The sequence below is a fragment of the Eptatretus burgeri genome, chromosome 15 (genome assembly GCF_056783735.1).
Source record: "Eptatretus burgeri isolate ZD-2024b chromosome 15, Ebu_testis_v1, whole genome shotgun sequence".
Classification (NCBI taxonomy): Eukaryota; Metazoa; Chordata; class Myxini; order Myxiniformes; family Myxinidae; genus Eptatretus; species Eptatretus burgeri.
The window spans coordinates 39,716,047-39,732,216 of NC_140975.1; the positions used below are offsets into that span (position 1 = coordinate 39,716,047).

The 16,170-nt window shown below is 44.8% G+C and overlaps 1 protein-coding gene across 4 annotated transcripts; it reads right to left on the reverse strand.

Annotated features, from left to right (window-relative positions):
• Positions 1–384: 384 nt before the first annotated feature.
• On the reverse strand, positions 385–9,868 carry LOC147011987 (uncharacterized). Of its 4 annotated transcripts, none has more exons than XM_085857975.1 (6): positions 9,259–9,868; positions 8,992–9,111; positions 3,130–3,261; positions 2,305–2,403; positions 1,818–2,129; positions 385–1,420 (listed from the first exon to the last, which is right to left on the reverse strand). In XM_085857975.1, the coding sequence occupies exons 1-6, from the start codon at positions 9,716–9,718 to the stop codon at positions 1,119–1,121; spliced, it is 1,425 nt and encodes a 474-aa protein (XP_085714101.1). In that variant the 5' UTR covers positions 9,719–9,868; the 3' UTR covers positions 385–1,118. The 4 variants fall into 4 exon arrangements, with proteins under 4 accessions (XP_085714101.1, XP_085714100.1, XP_085714103.1 ...); XM_085857974.1 differs by having other exon boundaries at positions 3,130–3,279; XM_085857977.1 differs by lacking the exon at positions 2,305–2,403 and having other exon boundaries at positions 3,130–3,281; positions 8,991–9,111.
• Between the last annotated feature and the right edge of the window lie 6,302 nt (positions 9,869–16,170).

Genomic DNA, 16,170 nt, shown 5'->3' on the forward strand with positions numbered 1-16,170 from the left:
TCAGCTTCGTCGTGATTCATCGTCAGGGTCATCACTCGTTCTACTTTTCCTTCAGTGTTTTGATGCATCACGCTGGTATGAACATCATCTGTGAAGACTGTGACAAATGTTTTCTTCTGGTCTTTGAAGTTTCCATAAACATGTCTAAGGCACATTCCTCCGGTAGCTCTGCCTCCCTGTGGACGTGACTAAATGGCTGCACCGTCCACATGGATTTACTTACTATCGACGGATACCGGGATTTTTTTTTTTTGTTTTTACTGTGGCAATGTCATGAGTACAATATGCAATGGACATGCTCATTTGTAAAATCATGTTCAATTGTGTGGCATATTGTTGTTTGGGTTCCCAATTTGGCAGATGACGAATAATAGGAAGAGAGCCTGGGAATAATTCAAACATGTTGTCACCATTATGGAAAAAGGCCACCTGAACCACACTTACAATTTGCTGGTATAGTTATAGTCTTTCATCGATTGATGCCAAAGTGTTTCTATTTGAAATGATCATGTAGTCCGTCGACCAGCTCATGCCATGAAAATTCCACATACGTGTCCGGCAGCCTTTCTAAAAAAATAAAAAATAAAACAAACATGGACCTGAACGGCCACATAATCCATGTTATAATAAGTGAAGTTTATGAAACTCATTTTAGTGATTTAATAAACATGTTAACACATAATAACAATAGTCTGCCATTATGAGGAACAATTTCATCTGTTAAAAATAATAAATAAAAAATAGGATTTTATTAAATTTGGGACCCATTTGGAAAATGGGCAAAAAATCCAAATTTGCCATGTCACTGTCATACAAGAAACCAATTTGTGTCCTTCATTCATTTTTACTTGCTGTTAGCCACTTAACAGCCTGACATTTGTACTTTTATGTCAGGTAGCCATTTTGAAAAAATGGGAATCGAAACCAGGTTTCCTGAAAAATTCAGCATTGGCAACATGAAAGAACATTCGTGTAGAAACAGTTTTCGGATCACTTTTTCCATTTAAAAAACACATCACCTGACCCCCATTTGAAACATAAGAATTCCTACTAGTTGAGGGGTATACAACAATGGTTTAATGGAGATAATGGGTGGGTGAGGTGTGAGGGGGGGGGGGTTACATGGCACCCTGGCAGCCAGATAGCCCAATCGTCACACTGTGCATTTTCATATGCCTCGCCAGGTTATGCGAAACACTGAACTTCCTGCCACAGTGTCGGCAGCTGTAGGGCCTCTCGCCAGTGTGTGTGCGAAGGTGTACGTTCAGCCCGTAGCGTTTGCTGAATGAATTCCCACACACCCGGCACTGGAACGGCCGGCTTTTGCATCCGCTGTGTGCATCTTCCCTTGGTTCATTCGTATAAACATTTCTCTCATCGACGGGGTTCTTGAACTCGTTGGCTGCGGCGGGATCCATTCCTGGAAAAGGACAGGGCACAGCTGTGGCCAAAAGTTGTTCCGATCAAATGTGAAAAGTATTAAATAAATCTCCCTCCCTTCATGGGTTAATGGTGTGATTTTTATATTGCCGGCCACAGGATATGTGGAGACAAGCGGCCAAGTGAACAGAGGGTCAGACACCATTGCCTTCAGCCTGGACCCTCAGTCCAGCCGCCGTCTCCCACAGAACATGGGGTGCCGTGTGGCCGGATGTGCGTACGGCGATGCCGTGCCAGACAGTAGGAGCGGGAAAAACGCTTCCCACAATGGTCGCAGGTGAAAGGTCGCTCGCCCGTGTGCCGGCGCAGGTGTACCCGAAGGTTGTATTTGGTAGCAAGACGCACACCACACTCCCAGCAGGCAAAGGGCTTGTCACCTGATGTGACGGTCGGTCGGTGTCGTATTCTCGTTCGGGATCGAACGTGGGGTTGTGGACGCCCGGCCAGCATCCCACCACCGTCAACTGACCCCTCACACCTTGCACCACCAGTTCCTGAACCCCATGGCACACTCCCTTGTGCATTTCTTGCGGTAGAATGCAGTTCTGATCCATTGTTCCAAGTTGCATCTCGCTGAGATGGCCGAGCCTGGCTGGGCAGCGTGAAACACCAGGTTACCTCGGCCGCTTCGGGCCTATTCACGACCGGTGTGCCAAGGCCAACTTCACTACACACCCCAATGTCTTCGACTGCCAAAACAACAGCAACACCCATCCCAGTGACACATAATAACCTTCACAGATCACCCTGTAGCTTAGGAAAGTTATGCAACCAGTACAGCCAAGAAGAGAATACAATGACAAATGTTCTCTCCAACACACAATTACTGAAACAGCAGTGCAAATGTACATCAGCAATGCTAACCTGTTGCAGTCCAATATCCATCAATGGGGTCACATCCTCTACTGCCATCCACCTGATCTAGCGGCAAAGCTTCCTCAGGCATATCGGTCACATCAACCGCTACAAAACACAAAACGTGTACATACGTTAACGGTTAAGCTAATAAACTGCATGCAAGGCCAAGTAATTGCATTTTGGACTTGAAACCCAAAATATTGGCCATGTCTAGGTCCTGTGGTGGCCATGCTCACTAGGTTTTTGTAGTTTTTTTTATTTTTTTTACCCTTGTCAGGATGCCACTCTACCACAGGATGGTGCCAATGCAGCCCTCACAACCAGAGCAAACTATATAGTATAGTACTAAAACTCTGATCTTGTATGTTCCCGAAATACAGCCAAAACGGTACACGATAGCACAAAAATTTTCGGCTCACCTTACCATTCTTCTGCCGTGTGCCAGTATCAAGTTTCGTTCAAATCGGGCAATGAAAAAAATATTTAAAACATCAATTCCGATTGTCAAATACTCTTCGGGAGAATTTGATCAATGCAAACAACCTCAGCGGTATAGTTCGCTGGAGCTATCTTTTTCTTCTTTTTTTTTTTTGAAATGATATTTTTTTTTTTTTCATCAACCGCTGTCACAACGGGTTCACAGGTTGTCTAGTAAACTATAAATGGGTCAGAATACCAACACGCAATAGCTTGCTCCTTTCAAAAGTTGCCATGGGATCTTTATCATCCACAAGCACATGCTATCGATTTTAACTATTTTGACATCTTCATGACAAAATACAACTTGCTAACAGAGAGACAAGCCGAACCATGGGAATGGGTTACACTCACAGCATCTCTCAAAGCTCTGCTCCATCTTAACTGGGATCCACGACGTTGCTTCTTTGCGCTCACTTTCCAATGCCTCCACAGGATGGTGGCCCTCACCTCGCACCTCTTTACTCTCGGTATCGCCAGGCATGTCTGGAGGAAGACGACGCACTCCCATACCCAACCCCAACATGAGCACAAGCCTTTTGTAACATCACAATATCAATAAAAACAAATAACTATCTCAGATTTCAGGTTCATAAGCATCTACCACTATAAGGAGAAGTGTGTGTGTGTGTGTGTGTGTGTGTGTGTGTGTGTGTGTGTGTGTGTGTGTGTGTGTGTGTGTGTGTGTGTGTGTGTGTGTGTGTGTGTGTGTGTGTGTGTGTGTGTGTGTGTGTGTGTACTGCACGAAGGTGTAGAAACATCTTTAGATTCATTGATGACGGGTTTGTAATTTGATCAGCTTCATGATATATATATCCAAAAGAACTGGAATTTAAAAAGGCAAACCAAACTCACACTTCAGTTTCTCTTTTTAGAATTACAAATCGATATCAATGATAATAAATTTCATACTAAATTATTTGATAAACGAGATGCTTTTCCATTCCACATTGTCCGAATGCCTTTCTTAGACAGAAACATTCCGAAGAAGCTATTCTATGGTATGGTTACAGGTGAAACTAGAGGGGGAGCACTCGGGAGAGTGCAAAACCTCCGCTGCCAATACTGCTGGGTGACTCAAGTGAACCTTATATCTTATTCATTAAATATGTCAACAGTGCTGACAGTTATAGTTCTTTTCTCCAACATTTTTGGGGGGGGGGGCGAGGGGGGTTGGAAATCACTTAAAACATGTAGAAATGCAAAAAAAAGAAATCTAAATTTTGTTGAAAAAAAAGTTGCAAAAATTTTTTTCTCTAACAATTTTTTTTTGGGGGGGGGTTGGAAATCACTTAAAACGTGTAGAAATGCAAAAAAAAAAAAATTTTTCTCTAACAATTTTTTCCTTTTTTTTGGGGGGGGGGGACAAAGTCCAAAATCTAATGGCAAGATCCTTGGACCATACCTAACCCCCCCACCAAGTTCCGTCGAAATCCGTCGAGGAGTTTTTCTGCAATACTGTTCACAAACAAACAAACAAACAGAAAGGGGTGAAAACAGTAACCTCCGATCTTCGATGGCGGAGGTTAACTCGAGGGGGAGCACTCGGTAGAGTGTAAAACTTCCGCCGCCAGTACTACTGGGTCACTTAAGTGAACCTGATATCCTATTCAGTGTCGATCAAAACGGATCAGATCAGGATGGGTCACCACTCCGACACAGGATACCAGCAAGCTGGCACTCATTTTGCTTACCTTGGAAGGATGACAGGCTGAGTCAACCCCACCTGGTATTAATTCAACAGCCGAGTGGGATTTGAACTCAGGATCCGAGGATCGCAAGCCCACCACCCTAACCATTAAGCCAACACCAGGTGTGACACCAAATACAAGTAGTGAAAATACAATATCTTCTTCTTCTTCTTCTTTCGACTGCTCCCGTTCGGGGTCGCCACAGCGGATCATCTGTATGATCTGCATAGTGATTTGGCACACGTTTTACGCCGGATGCCCTTCCTGACGCAACCCTGGTCGCCTCTTACGACACAGGGATATGTGAAAATACAATATGAATAGTAAAAATATTAGACACACACACACACCAGCTAAAAAAAGGCAGCTCAGGAGACATATTTGTACGGAAAGTCAAAGCACACTGAGCCTAAAAGAAAAATATAATTCTTTTTTAAAATCCTGACGTTTCAGAACAACACGATCTTCTGTCATCAGAGGTAACAATAAGCCACCAGACGTGCAGCTGCAGAGGCATTAGCTGCACTGATGTCGAGCAGGAACGGCTATGTGTCATGATCGGGCTGCGGCGGGGACCAGTCAGCACGAGGTTTGGGACAGATTTAATAGAGAGTGGGGTCGGGGTGTGGATTTGCTTCCGGTTCGGATGTTTGGGGGTGGAAAATATATTTTTTTAAAAAGTCACAAAAAAAAAAAAAAAACCATACAAATGAATATTTGGGGAAGGATTTTTTTTTTTTTCAATTTTACTTCAACATCCATTGCTGGGAAGAATACTTTGAGTTAGTTGGTGCAGCATTTTGTCATCATGAAAGAAATTAATACTGAATAGCACATACCTTTGCAGGACTTTTAATACAAGAGTTTTATAAAAGGTGAGGTGAGGTGACGGTAAGGTGGTTTCCGGAATCGCTCTCGCTCCAGTGTAAAGCAGAGCATTCACTACTCCTTGTTTTTTTCGTGCATTTCTTTACTCGGCAGATACTGGACTCGTTAACAGCATAATGTCTGCCCAAAAGACCTCGCCTGGCACCCCCTCTGTTCTTCACGATCATGGCCATTTTTGATTGGATTATATTTTCTGTATGAAGGTTTTTGTTTCATCAGACTGCCCATGTACTTTATTACTTACGAAATCTAAAGATTTCGTAAGTATATTGATCACTTCCGTCCTCTGTTTGTAGGCACGATAACTCGAGAACGGAAGAAGCTACCAATGTCAAATTACATCACGTGATTCAGGAGGGTGATGGCTAGTGCTGATTAGATTTTGGTCAAAATCGGTCAAAGGTCAAGGTCACAGTGAGGTCAAACATCCAGACATCTGATCACGGTAATGAGCTTGCAAACTTTTGCACCCGGCTAACTTCTACAAAAATACCTCGTTAAAAAAAAAAAGTACCATGGGAGTAATTCACATAATCATGGTCATGATGCGTTAGCATTGCACCCCATCAGGATGAAATGGGTTAAGAAACAAATCAGCAGAATCGGAATCCATCCATCCATTGGGATCATACTCTGTGCAGAGCATCGGTGCTGCCAAAGCAGTCTCCTGGGCTATTGGGCACAATCCTGGATGGGTCACCACTCTGACACAGGATACTCGAATGGCTCCATCATCCCAGCAAGCTGGTACTCATTTTTCCAACTTCGGAAGGATGACAGATGACTCAGCCAGGCTGAGTCAACCCCACCTGGCATCAATTCAACAGCCAGGCGAGATTTGAACTCACGATCATAGAATCCCAAACCCACCACCCTAACCATCAAGCCAAAACCAGGCATATATTAGAATAGTACTTCAATTTCCTATAATCGCGACATGTTTTTCTGACGACGAAAATATGGAAATCTCCATGTGGGTTGTGACAAAAAAAATACGGGTTTCTGTACACATACGGAAGAGTTTCACCCAAGTGTGATATTTTAGAAACACCCGATACTGTACAATTAATTAAAAGTGTGTGTGTGTGTGTCCATCACAATTTATTCTAAAAGGTTCCTGCTGCCATAGAATAATAAAAATGGGATCTGTGGAAAGCTAATGATTAATCTACTAACTCGGTTGGAAAGCTAAATGGAGAGTTCATAGAACACAATGCCCTGCGCAGTGTTCAAAAATGTACTTGTATTTAATAAAACTAGTACGTGCCCGTAAGAAAAAAAAATAATAATAATATTCCAACTGCGAGCAACAAACAACGACACAGGCCCGTTTCTTCGCTCTCGCGTGCCCGTACGTGCGTGGCGCGGAAGTTCGCATATCACAGTTACGATGATTCGCAATTTAGGTTTTAATGGCCAATTATTCAATTAGCGCCAATGTATTTTGCCTTTTCGCAATGTCATCGCAAGGAAAAACAAAAAGAGAAGAGAAGAGAGAGAAAAAAAAATTACTTCCTGGTTCGGAGCATACCAGCACTCTGATGTTACCGAAATTTATGCACCGTCTAATATGAAAACAATCATAACTTGGGGCATTGTGTTTATCTATAAATGCGCATAAGAAATCGAGAAATTATTAGAATACACGAAGTCATCACTCTCCGGAAGTCCGTACGTTGTAACCCGTAATGGGGAACGCGGCTGAGCTTCCCTTCCCCATCGGCCACGCCCACGCAACAACGTGTCTTGTCATTGGTTTGGTAAATAAATGGCCATAACTTGGGAAGCACTTGTCCGATTAATATCAAACCTTGAAAAGGCACATCCTCAGGTCCCCAGCAATATATCTGACCAATGGTTGTCGAGAAACAGCGGTCACACACACACACACACACACACACACACACACACACACACACACACACACACACACACACACACACACACATTGCTGGAATTATAGATAGATATTGATTTTGAAGATTGTTTTAAAAATCCCCAAGTTTAGTGCTCCTGAAGCAGTCTTGTACATCACCCTTATACACTGCAATAAGATGACGAGTTGCAGTTTCGGAGATGGAGGTTTTATTGATCACCAAAGAACGCGTCAATCAGCTACCGACGTAACCATACCGGCGGCCTCTTCACCACGACACTGTACCCTCTCACCTACTAATTAATCGATACATAACATGGTTCTTGGAAGTATCATGAAGGTGATTTGTGTTCGCCAGTGTTCAAGTGTAAAATTGAATCCAAATCCAAAGATTAAATCCAAAAAAGATTCACACCAAAATCCTCCTAAATAGATTGAAAGTCATCTTAGAATGTATTATCCCTGAATATCAATGTGGCTTCCATGCTGGAAGATCACAAGTGATATGATATTCACTCTTAGACCACGACAGGAAACAGCTGTAGAACAGCATCATGACATATGTAGTATTTGTCGACTTTATAAAAGCACTTGATGCTGTGGACAAGAAAACCCTGTGGAAGATACTCAAGATCTATGGCTGTCCAGATCATTTCATAATTATCATGAAAGAGTTCCACGATGGGATGATTGGCAGAGTCTGGAGCGCACCTGCAGCACGTGCTTCCGGGACCAAACAGCCGCCTCACGAGAACGTGAGAGGTACAGGCAGAGCTGAGCATGATAAGCACGAGACTATCAGGTTCGGTTGACAGACCGATTTACATTTGTTTTCCTCTTTCGTTTGTTTTTCTTCAGAGCCTCAGTTTTATTTATTTATTCGTATGCAGCCTTTGGAGGCATCACTTTCTGGGGGTGTGGCTGTGCCGCTGACACAATGCCCCTGTTATCAGCATGCTGGTACTCATTTTGCCGACCTCAGAAGGATGACAGGCTAAGTAAATCCTACCTGGTGTTGATTCAACAGCCCAACAGGGGCTTGAACTCAAGACCCGAGGATCTTAATCCAAACACCTTAACTGTTAACCAAACACCAGGCCTTCAGCCTTGTAATAGTGTGACAGAGGTGACTGACAAAACTAAGAGTCTGATTTTACTAAATCAGAGGTGTCAGGTTTAATGGATCTGTGAGAATAATTGAGGTTCAGTGCCTCAATAAAATGGAATGAAGGTTGGTGGGGGGGGGGGCTTAAACAACAATGTTCCTTTCGTACTGTCATGGCCAAAAATATTGGCACCCTTGCACTTTTTTCAAACAATGCACCATTTCTTCCAGAAAATTGTTGAAATAAAAAAATATTTTTGTATCCACAAATGTATTTCTTTGGTTTGCAGTGGAGCAAAACAAAAAAAAAAAACTGAAAAAATTCCGAAATATTAGCTTTGACTTGGAGTTAGTCATAGGTCCTTTGATGAGTAAGTCATAGGTCCTTTGACTAGGAGTTAGTCATCGGTCCTTTGACTTGGAGTTAGTCATAGGTCCTTTCACAAGGAGTTAGTCATAGGTCCTTTGACTATGAGTTAGTCATAGGTCCCTTGAGTACGAGTTAGTCATAGGTCCCTTGACTATGAATTAGTCATAGGTCCTTTCACAAGGAGTTAGTCATAGGTCCTTTGACTTGGAGTTAGTCATAGGTCCTTTCACAAGGAGTTAGTCATAGGTCCTTTCACAAGGAGTTATGAACTTCTTTTGATCCTTACCTTTTGAAAAAGCCTCAGCTTTGACATATCCAGCTGTCCAGGATTGACTCGAGCCATTTTGCACCTCGACCTGCAATTCCTTGGAATCACTGCCAGACGCGTCAAGCCTCTCTGCTGCATCTGCATGTAAATGTATCACCAACAATCTCCATGACCTTCGGCATTAAACTAGCAATGGTCATCGGTGAGCATTTCAACACACGTCACAGACTCATCGTCACACATGCTCACGTCAGTCCCACAAGAATCCAATCAGCACGTTCTCACCGAGCTCCGAGACCACGTATCCCTGCGTGGACCCTCCAGCCTCCACCGGTGTCTCCCCGTAAATCACAGGCTCCAATGAACTGAGTCTCTGCGCGGAAAGCGAGAGCTCCTGACTCACGGTGGTTAAAAGCACCACCATGGAATCCAGGAGACCGCTCAAGAACGGCTGGAGACCCAGGGCGTCGACCCCGCGTGGTGCCTCGACCCCGTCCTGACGTCTGGAAGGCAAACCCTCGATGGCGCGTCTCAGCACGGCGTACGTGGCGAAGGGAAGGCGCTCCCGGGCCAGCACGAACAACTCGGAGCGCACCTGAGCGCTCTCTGCACACGCCAGCAGCGCCTCGTAATCTCCAATGCCCAACTCGCGCTCCACCACCTGGGCCACACGGGAGCTCACGCCTCGAGTCGACAGCCAGGCCTGAAAGTCCTGCCTCGGGTCGAGCACCATCGCGCACGCCATGACGCACGTCCGAGACGGATAAACCCACGGGACTTAATGACTGTGACGATAGAAAAAGGCAGGAAGTGCTTGAAATGAAGGAAGAATAACCGGCGCACTTCGAAGGAAGAGGAAGAGGAAGAGGAAAAGAATAGGAAGAGGAAGAGGAAGAGGAAGAGGAAGAGGAAGAGGAGGAGGAGGAGGAGGAGGAGGAGGAGGAGGAAGAGGAAGAGGAGGAGGAGGAGGAGGAGGAGGAGGAGGAGGAGGAAGAGGAAGAGGAGGAGGAGGAGGAGGAGGAGGAGGAGGAGGAAGAACTGCGTCCGCCGAGCAGGTGGCGCTTCAGGGGGCGCCTTGACGATCTTCAGCATTTTTATTTATTTCATCATGAGTTAAGGTCTCCCGATCTGGATCGCAGGTCTGTTCGCTCGTCCACGTCCAGATCCTGTTTAAATATTACATTTTCTCCAACGTGTGAATCATCAGGGAGATAAACTCGAATATTAAACACTCGAACTCGAACTCTGTATTGTGTCAACTGAGGCTGCTGGTTTTATTTATATTACAGTCTTGCTGTTTGAGGTGAAAAATCGACTGTCTTTATCAAGGGTGTGTTCCATGACCGAAGAGGTTGCTAGCGCTCGCCAAGACAGCCATTCCGTTGGAGTGCTTGCCCGAGTGCTTAAGCCGCTTGGCGAGCGCTCAAGCTGATTGGTGTAAATGGAACACACCCCTGAGTGACTGTCGGTCGTGGCTTGTCGAGACCAAAAACTACAAAAAATATATTATTATTATTATTATTATTATTACTAGTGCGGGCCCGTACGTACGTGCCCGTACGTGCGTGGTCGTACGTGCGTGGCCGTACGTGCAAAAAACAAACTTTCAAACCGCGTGCCAGAAACAACCACACTGGCCGTTCCTTCCTCTCGCGGGCCCGTACGTGCGTGCCCGTGCGTGGCCGTACGTGCAAAACACAAACTTTCAACCGCGTGCCAGAAACAACAACCTTGCCTCACAATGTATTTCGTATGCATATAAAGGCCGTTCCTTCGCTCTCGTGTGCCCAAACGTGAGTAGCCATACGTACAAAAAAAACAAAAAAAAAACATTGTGAACGTCATAGCACCGTGTCCTGTCATTGGTTTGGTAAATAAATGGCCATAACTTGGGAACCACTTATGAGCGTCGATTGGTGGGGGATGTGGGGGACGTGGGGGACGTGGGGGACGTGGGGGACGTGGGGGACGTGGGGGACAACATATCGATTTCTCCCCCCACTTTTTTCATTGAACGTAAGTTACGTAACACAAAACGAGCTGCTTTGGCACAACCAGGCCGAGATGCTCCTCAAATATAAGAATAAATTTTTAAATCTCTATTAAAGTTTTATTGGTCTATTATTATAGTTCTATTAAACATGATAGGTTAACAATTCAACATTGAAAATCCGTGCTTCCCAAGCCATGGTCTCCCACCGGCCAAGCGTCCATAGCGACGTCGCTTTTTGATCCTTTGATGTCGGCTCTTCCTATCATTGCGAAGCAGAATTCGCCAAGCGTTGGATTGTTCACCCACTAACAAGGAAGGTGACCTGGACATTTTGAGGTATGTTGGGACGTTTTCGGACTTTGTATCGTCATTGTATGAGTGTTTAAAGAAATCGCGGCTTCATGACCCGGAGCGCCACGCCTCGGATAGTGTTAGGCCGCAACGGCTCAGGGCCCCTTTAGCGACCAAAATAGTTTATTTCACCTTTCTAACTTGTATTGCCGGATGCCTGATATTATTACCTGCACGATGATGTGTGTGTTTAATTGTTGTGACTTTGCACCATCAAGTTATAATCCAATAAAAGATTTCGCGGCCTGGTATGCTGATTGAGATGGTGGAGCTTGTGCAGGATGACGCGGTTTCACTCTACCGGCTCGCACGAACCAACGGAAAGATATTTTGTAATCATGTTTTCATATTTCGCAGTCGATAACAGTGGCCTAAATCCCAACGTTGAAAAGATGGTGAAAATCCAAGGAAAGTCGGTATTTTGGCGACTAAATTAGCTTTGAATACTTGGGAAACATAAAATAAAATGCGCTGATTCACTCGCTTTTTCGGCGGTTAATGTAAATAATTTTTTCATCGGTACTTGGACTTAGGGGAGGTATAGACTTACAAAACGAGCGGTATCATTCGGTCGTCGGACTTATGAGGATTAAATTATAGATTTTAAAAGGTAGCTGTTGAAAAATATGCAAAATTCACCTAAGCGGTTCGGACAAACGAACGGAAAATTATTTTTGAATTCTGTTCTCGGATTATACAGTATCTATAGGGAAGTAATGAGATTACCTCGAAAATCCGATTAAAAAAGGCTTAGGCTTAGTAGCTTAGCCGCGGCTTGCATTTTTTACTCCGGAATAATAACGGAAAAGGAAAAATAACGTTCCGGAAGGAATTTCTCTTCCGCCATCATCCGAATAATTTTCCGTTTGCACGAGGACAAAGACGAAGGATAGACCGACAGAATAAGGTGTCTCATTAAACTGTGTGATTTAGAATGATTAAATTAGAGATTTTAAATGCAGTGTTGAAAATAAAATAAAGAGGATTGTCAGCTTCTTCTTCACCATGTTGACCCCGCAACGGTTCTGGGCCCCTTTAGCGACCAAAAATGGTTTATTTCACCTAACTTATATCGCACTATACTTGAACAAACCGTACGGGCACGCACTATACTTAAACAAAGGCACGCGGTTTCAAAGTTGTTGTGTTTTTTTTTTTTTTTTGCACGTAAGGGCACGCACTAGTGGAAATGATGAACGTACAGTATTTACAAATCAACAAACTATGTACAATAATTGGAAAGAAGAGAGTGCACGTCCGGACGGCAACAGATCTTAATCCCTCATCTCCTGGTCTCATGGTTTGTGAGAGGTAAAGAATTACATAAATGTTCACATTACAACTGATTTTATCTCATTCCTTTGGTGAACCCTTTTGATGGCATGCAAATCAAGAACACAATCTTTAACGACGACGCTAACTATGAATCAATAATATTGTTACGAATTTGGAATTCGATTGCACACAACATACAGGTTCCTTTCGTCAGCTATGTCGATAAGTGCTTGTTCCCTAGATAGCTCGCCTTCCATTGTTTAAATGTTCAGAAATCGATAAGATGTGCTGCGGATCGATTTAATAGTTAGGGAACGAAAAATGGAGACATCCCTCCCCCTCTTCTGCGAAGAGCAAGAAGAACCCTGCCGTCCCGTGACTCGTGATGTCAACAACTCCCTCCTACCCGTGGCTGAGCGGGGGATGGAGCACGAGGGCATGAGTCATGAGTCACGTCGGGAGTGGGGGAAGGGCGGGAGAAGGATAAGAGGAGATATTTTCTTTTGTTCGGGGGCTGAGTTGGAGGGCAGAGCTGGAGAAGGGAGTTGAGGGGAGTCGTTCCGCAGACCGTCGGGTCCTGCTTGGCTTGTGTTAGGGTTGAGGCCTTCGGAAGCTTTTTGCTTTCATGGTTCCGTGAGTTTCGGCTTCTGCTTGGCTCGGGAGAGCTTTTTGCTTCAAGGTGCCCTGTTTGGAAGGAAGTTAAGCTGGTCGCTTGGCTTGAGCTGCGAGTGGTGGCTTCTTCTTGGTTCGTGGAACTCTTTGTTCTCCATTTTGGTTCCCGGCTTGGTGCGACTCATCGACCTCTTCGTGGAGGTGGTTCCTCGAAGGATCGGCGCCTCGTCTCACCAGCACGTGTTGAGAAGTGTGGGAGGATTCGCGGGAGCTCGGGAAGGATCGCAGCTCACGGCGATTTGGATCCAGCTCGCTCTCGCTGGAGCCTGGGTCCGAACAACTTGAAGACCACACGAGATGGAGAGGTTCGAGATAGGTTCTGAGTTTCAGCTCACCTGTCCTCCGAGCTGGAGCTCGTTATTAAAGGCCTCTGCCACCATTTCTTGGGTGTGTGTGTGTGTACGTGTGTCTGTGGGCCCGTCTAATAAGTAGGAACTGCTGTTAAGTGCAAGTGACTGTACAAAATAAGTAGACGGTTGTAGTTCTTTTGTCGTGCCTTTGTTGCTTGTATAATTGCATATGTGTTTTTCCTTGTTTAATTGCATACGTGCTTTATTATAATAAATGTCCTTGTGTGAATGTAAACCTGTTTGTTGCGTCCATTCCCCCATTGAAATGCCATCTTGTATTGCGGAATATTACTTGGTTTTTAAATCAGGTCAGGTCAGGTATGGGAGCATGTGCCAGAGCAGCACGTCGCTGCGTCTACTTTCCGCCGGTACTCCAGGGGCCTCCGTCTGGCCATCCCCCAGGCAGATGCCAGGCCCATCCCCATCTCCTTGAGATGGGTTTTTAAATAGAATCGGGTCCGGCGAGGTCTGGTGATAATACCCGCTCGGTTATCCCAGAACGGAACGGACCGCTTAAGTGGTTTGTGTCCAAGCAGGCCTTCGCCGAGGTATGGTCCCTCGGTAGGTTACCCGCGCAGGTACTTAGGTATATCAATATTTGGCGATTGACCCTATTTCTCGCGGGTAGAATACGGAGTGGGCCGTGGTGGGATTAAAAACCCACCCGTGACTGGTTTCTGGCGTTGTTCCAGAAAGTCACGACTGGATTGTCTGTTCGGTGGACGAAGCGACCACTATTGGTTAGACGCAGTCGTTCGCACACCAACGGGTGGGAAATCTACAACACTGGTGTTCAGGAGTGTGGGATTCAAATCCATCCCGCCTCCAACCAAATTAACGGGAATCGGATCAGGGGTGTGGAGAGCGACCCTTGATTCCCATTAAAATGCGGGCTTTTAAATTATTTCTGATAAACAAGATGGCAGTTCAAGGCGAACGGGGGCAGGAGGGTTTGGAAATAGATTTAGAAATGTCAGAATCCATGGCCCAGGATGAGATCCCCAAGCAGGACATTGATGTGCAGGAGCAACCCCCCCACAATCGAACCCAGAACCCGAAATGGGCGCAGCGGCAGAGGCCACGGTGGATGACACCCCCTCTCTCCCCCCCCCCTCCGTCAAAATCCTTCCCCAGCCCCCAGCGAAATCGAGACGGATAATGGCGGATCGGTCCTGCTTGAGCCATCGGTCGTCGCACAGATGGTGGAAATGATCGCGCAACAAATGAAAAGCATAATGGATACGAATATGCAACAAATAAACAGCAAGATGGAAATGAACACAAATGACATAAAAACAAATGCGTGCAGGATGAATAACAGAATGAATGCGAATATGACAAACGAAATAAAAAAAAACTGCGGGGTGAAATGCAGGACATGGGGCTGAATCTCCAGGCAGGGCAAGAGGCACTAAAAAAAGAATGGGAGGAAGCAAAAGGCAAAATAGCAGAAGATATCGGCATGATACAAAAAGAGGTGAACGAGTTGAAAGAAAGTGTAAAAGATGTGGGGTCCGCGATGGAGGCGGGTAAGGAAGAAATGACAAACAAAATAACAACGGTTGTGCAGGAGGTAGACAAATTAGGACAGGGGGATGAAAAAAGTAGAAGGACAAGACCAAATAAGAGGGGAAATGGAGAAGAGCACGGCGACGATAGAACAATTGAAGGAAGACCGACAAGCCGGTAGGCGGACAAGGATAGTCGACTACCCAATAGAACCTGATGCGATGGGCCTGTTCGATGAGGAATGACCTGAGGATTAAGCACAATAAAATTCATGATTGTCGCTTCAAGGGTTAATGCTGCAGATGGTTTTTTCGTTAAAATACCCCCACATTTAGAGGTTTTTCGGTCGTTGCTAGGCAGCGGAGGGGTCCATAGCAACGGTTCTTTCTCACACATAACTAGGACATACCATGAACCTACCATTCCAGTTTCATGTATATCTGACTCATAGTCTGAGATATAACGAACTTCGTTTTTTTATTGTTTTACACCAGGGTTCATTCAAAATCTGTCTTCTCCGACAGTTTTCATCGGATCCGGCTGGAAATTTTTGACAATATGGCTGAATGTACTGCTCACAGTCGCTCAGGGCCCGATTTTTGATTTTCGAAAGAATAAATTTTTTATGATTTTTCAAAAATTTCAAAGTCCCGTTGCTGGGAAACGGTGGTGTCCATAGCAACGGTTCTCATTTGCACACAACTAGGTCATGGTATGAACCTACCAACCAAGTTTCATCAAAATCGCCATTGTATTAACTGAAATCGCCATTTTAAATACTGATCATAAGGGTAGAACAAATCTCAAAATTGACTTGATTGACTACCCAACAGACAGTCAGACAGGCAAACATATCGACGGAAATACTGATAATAAGGGTAGAAAGAAAAAAAATTTCCTCGACTAAATCGACTACCCAACAGACACACAGCAATAACGAATATAGTGGTCACTTATTTTTTTCGTGAAAATATTTTTTCGTGAACCAAAATGGACGAGTTAAAAGGTCGTCCAGCTCATTCGTGGTTTGGTGCGGTGTGTGCGATG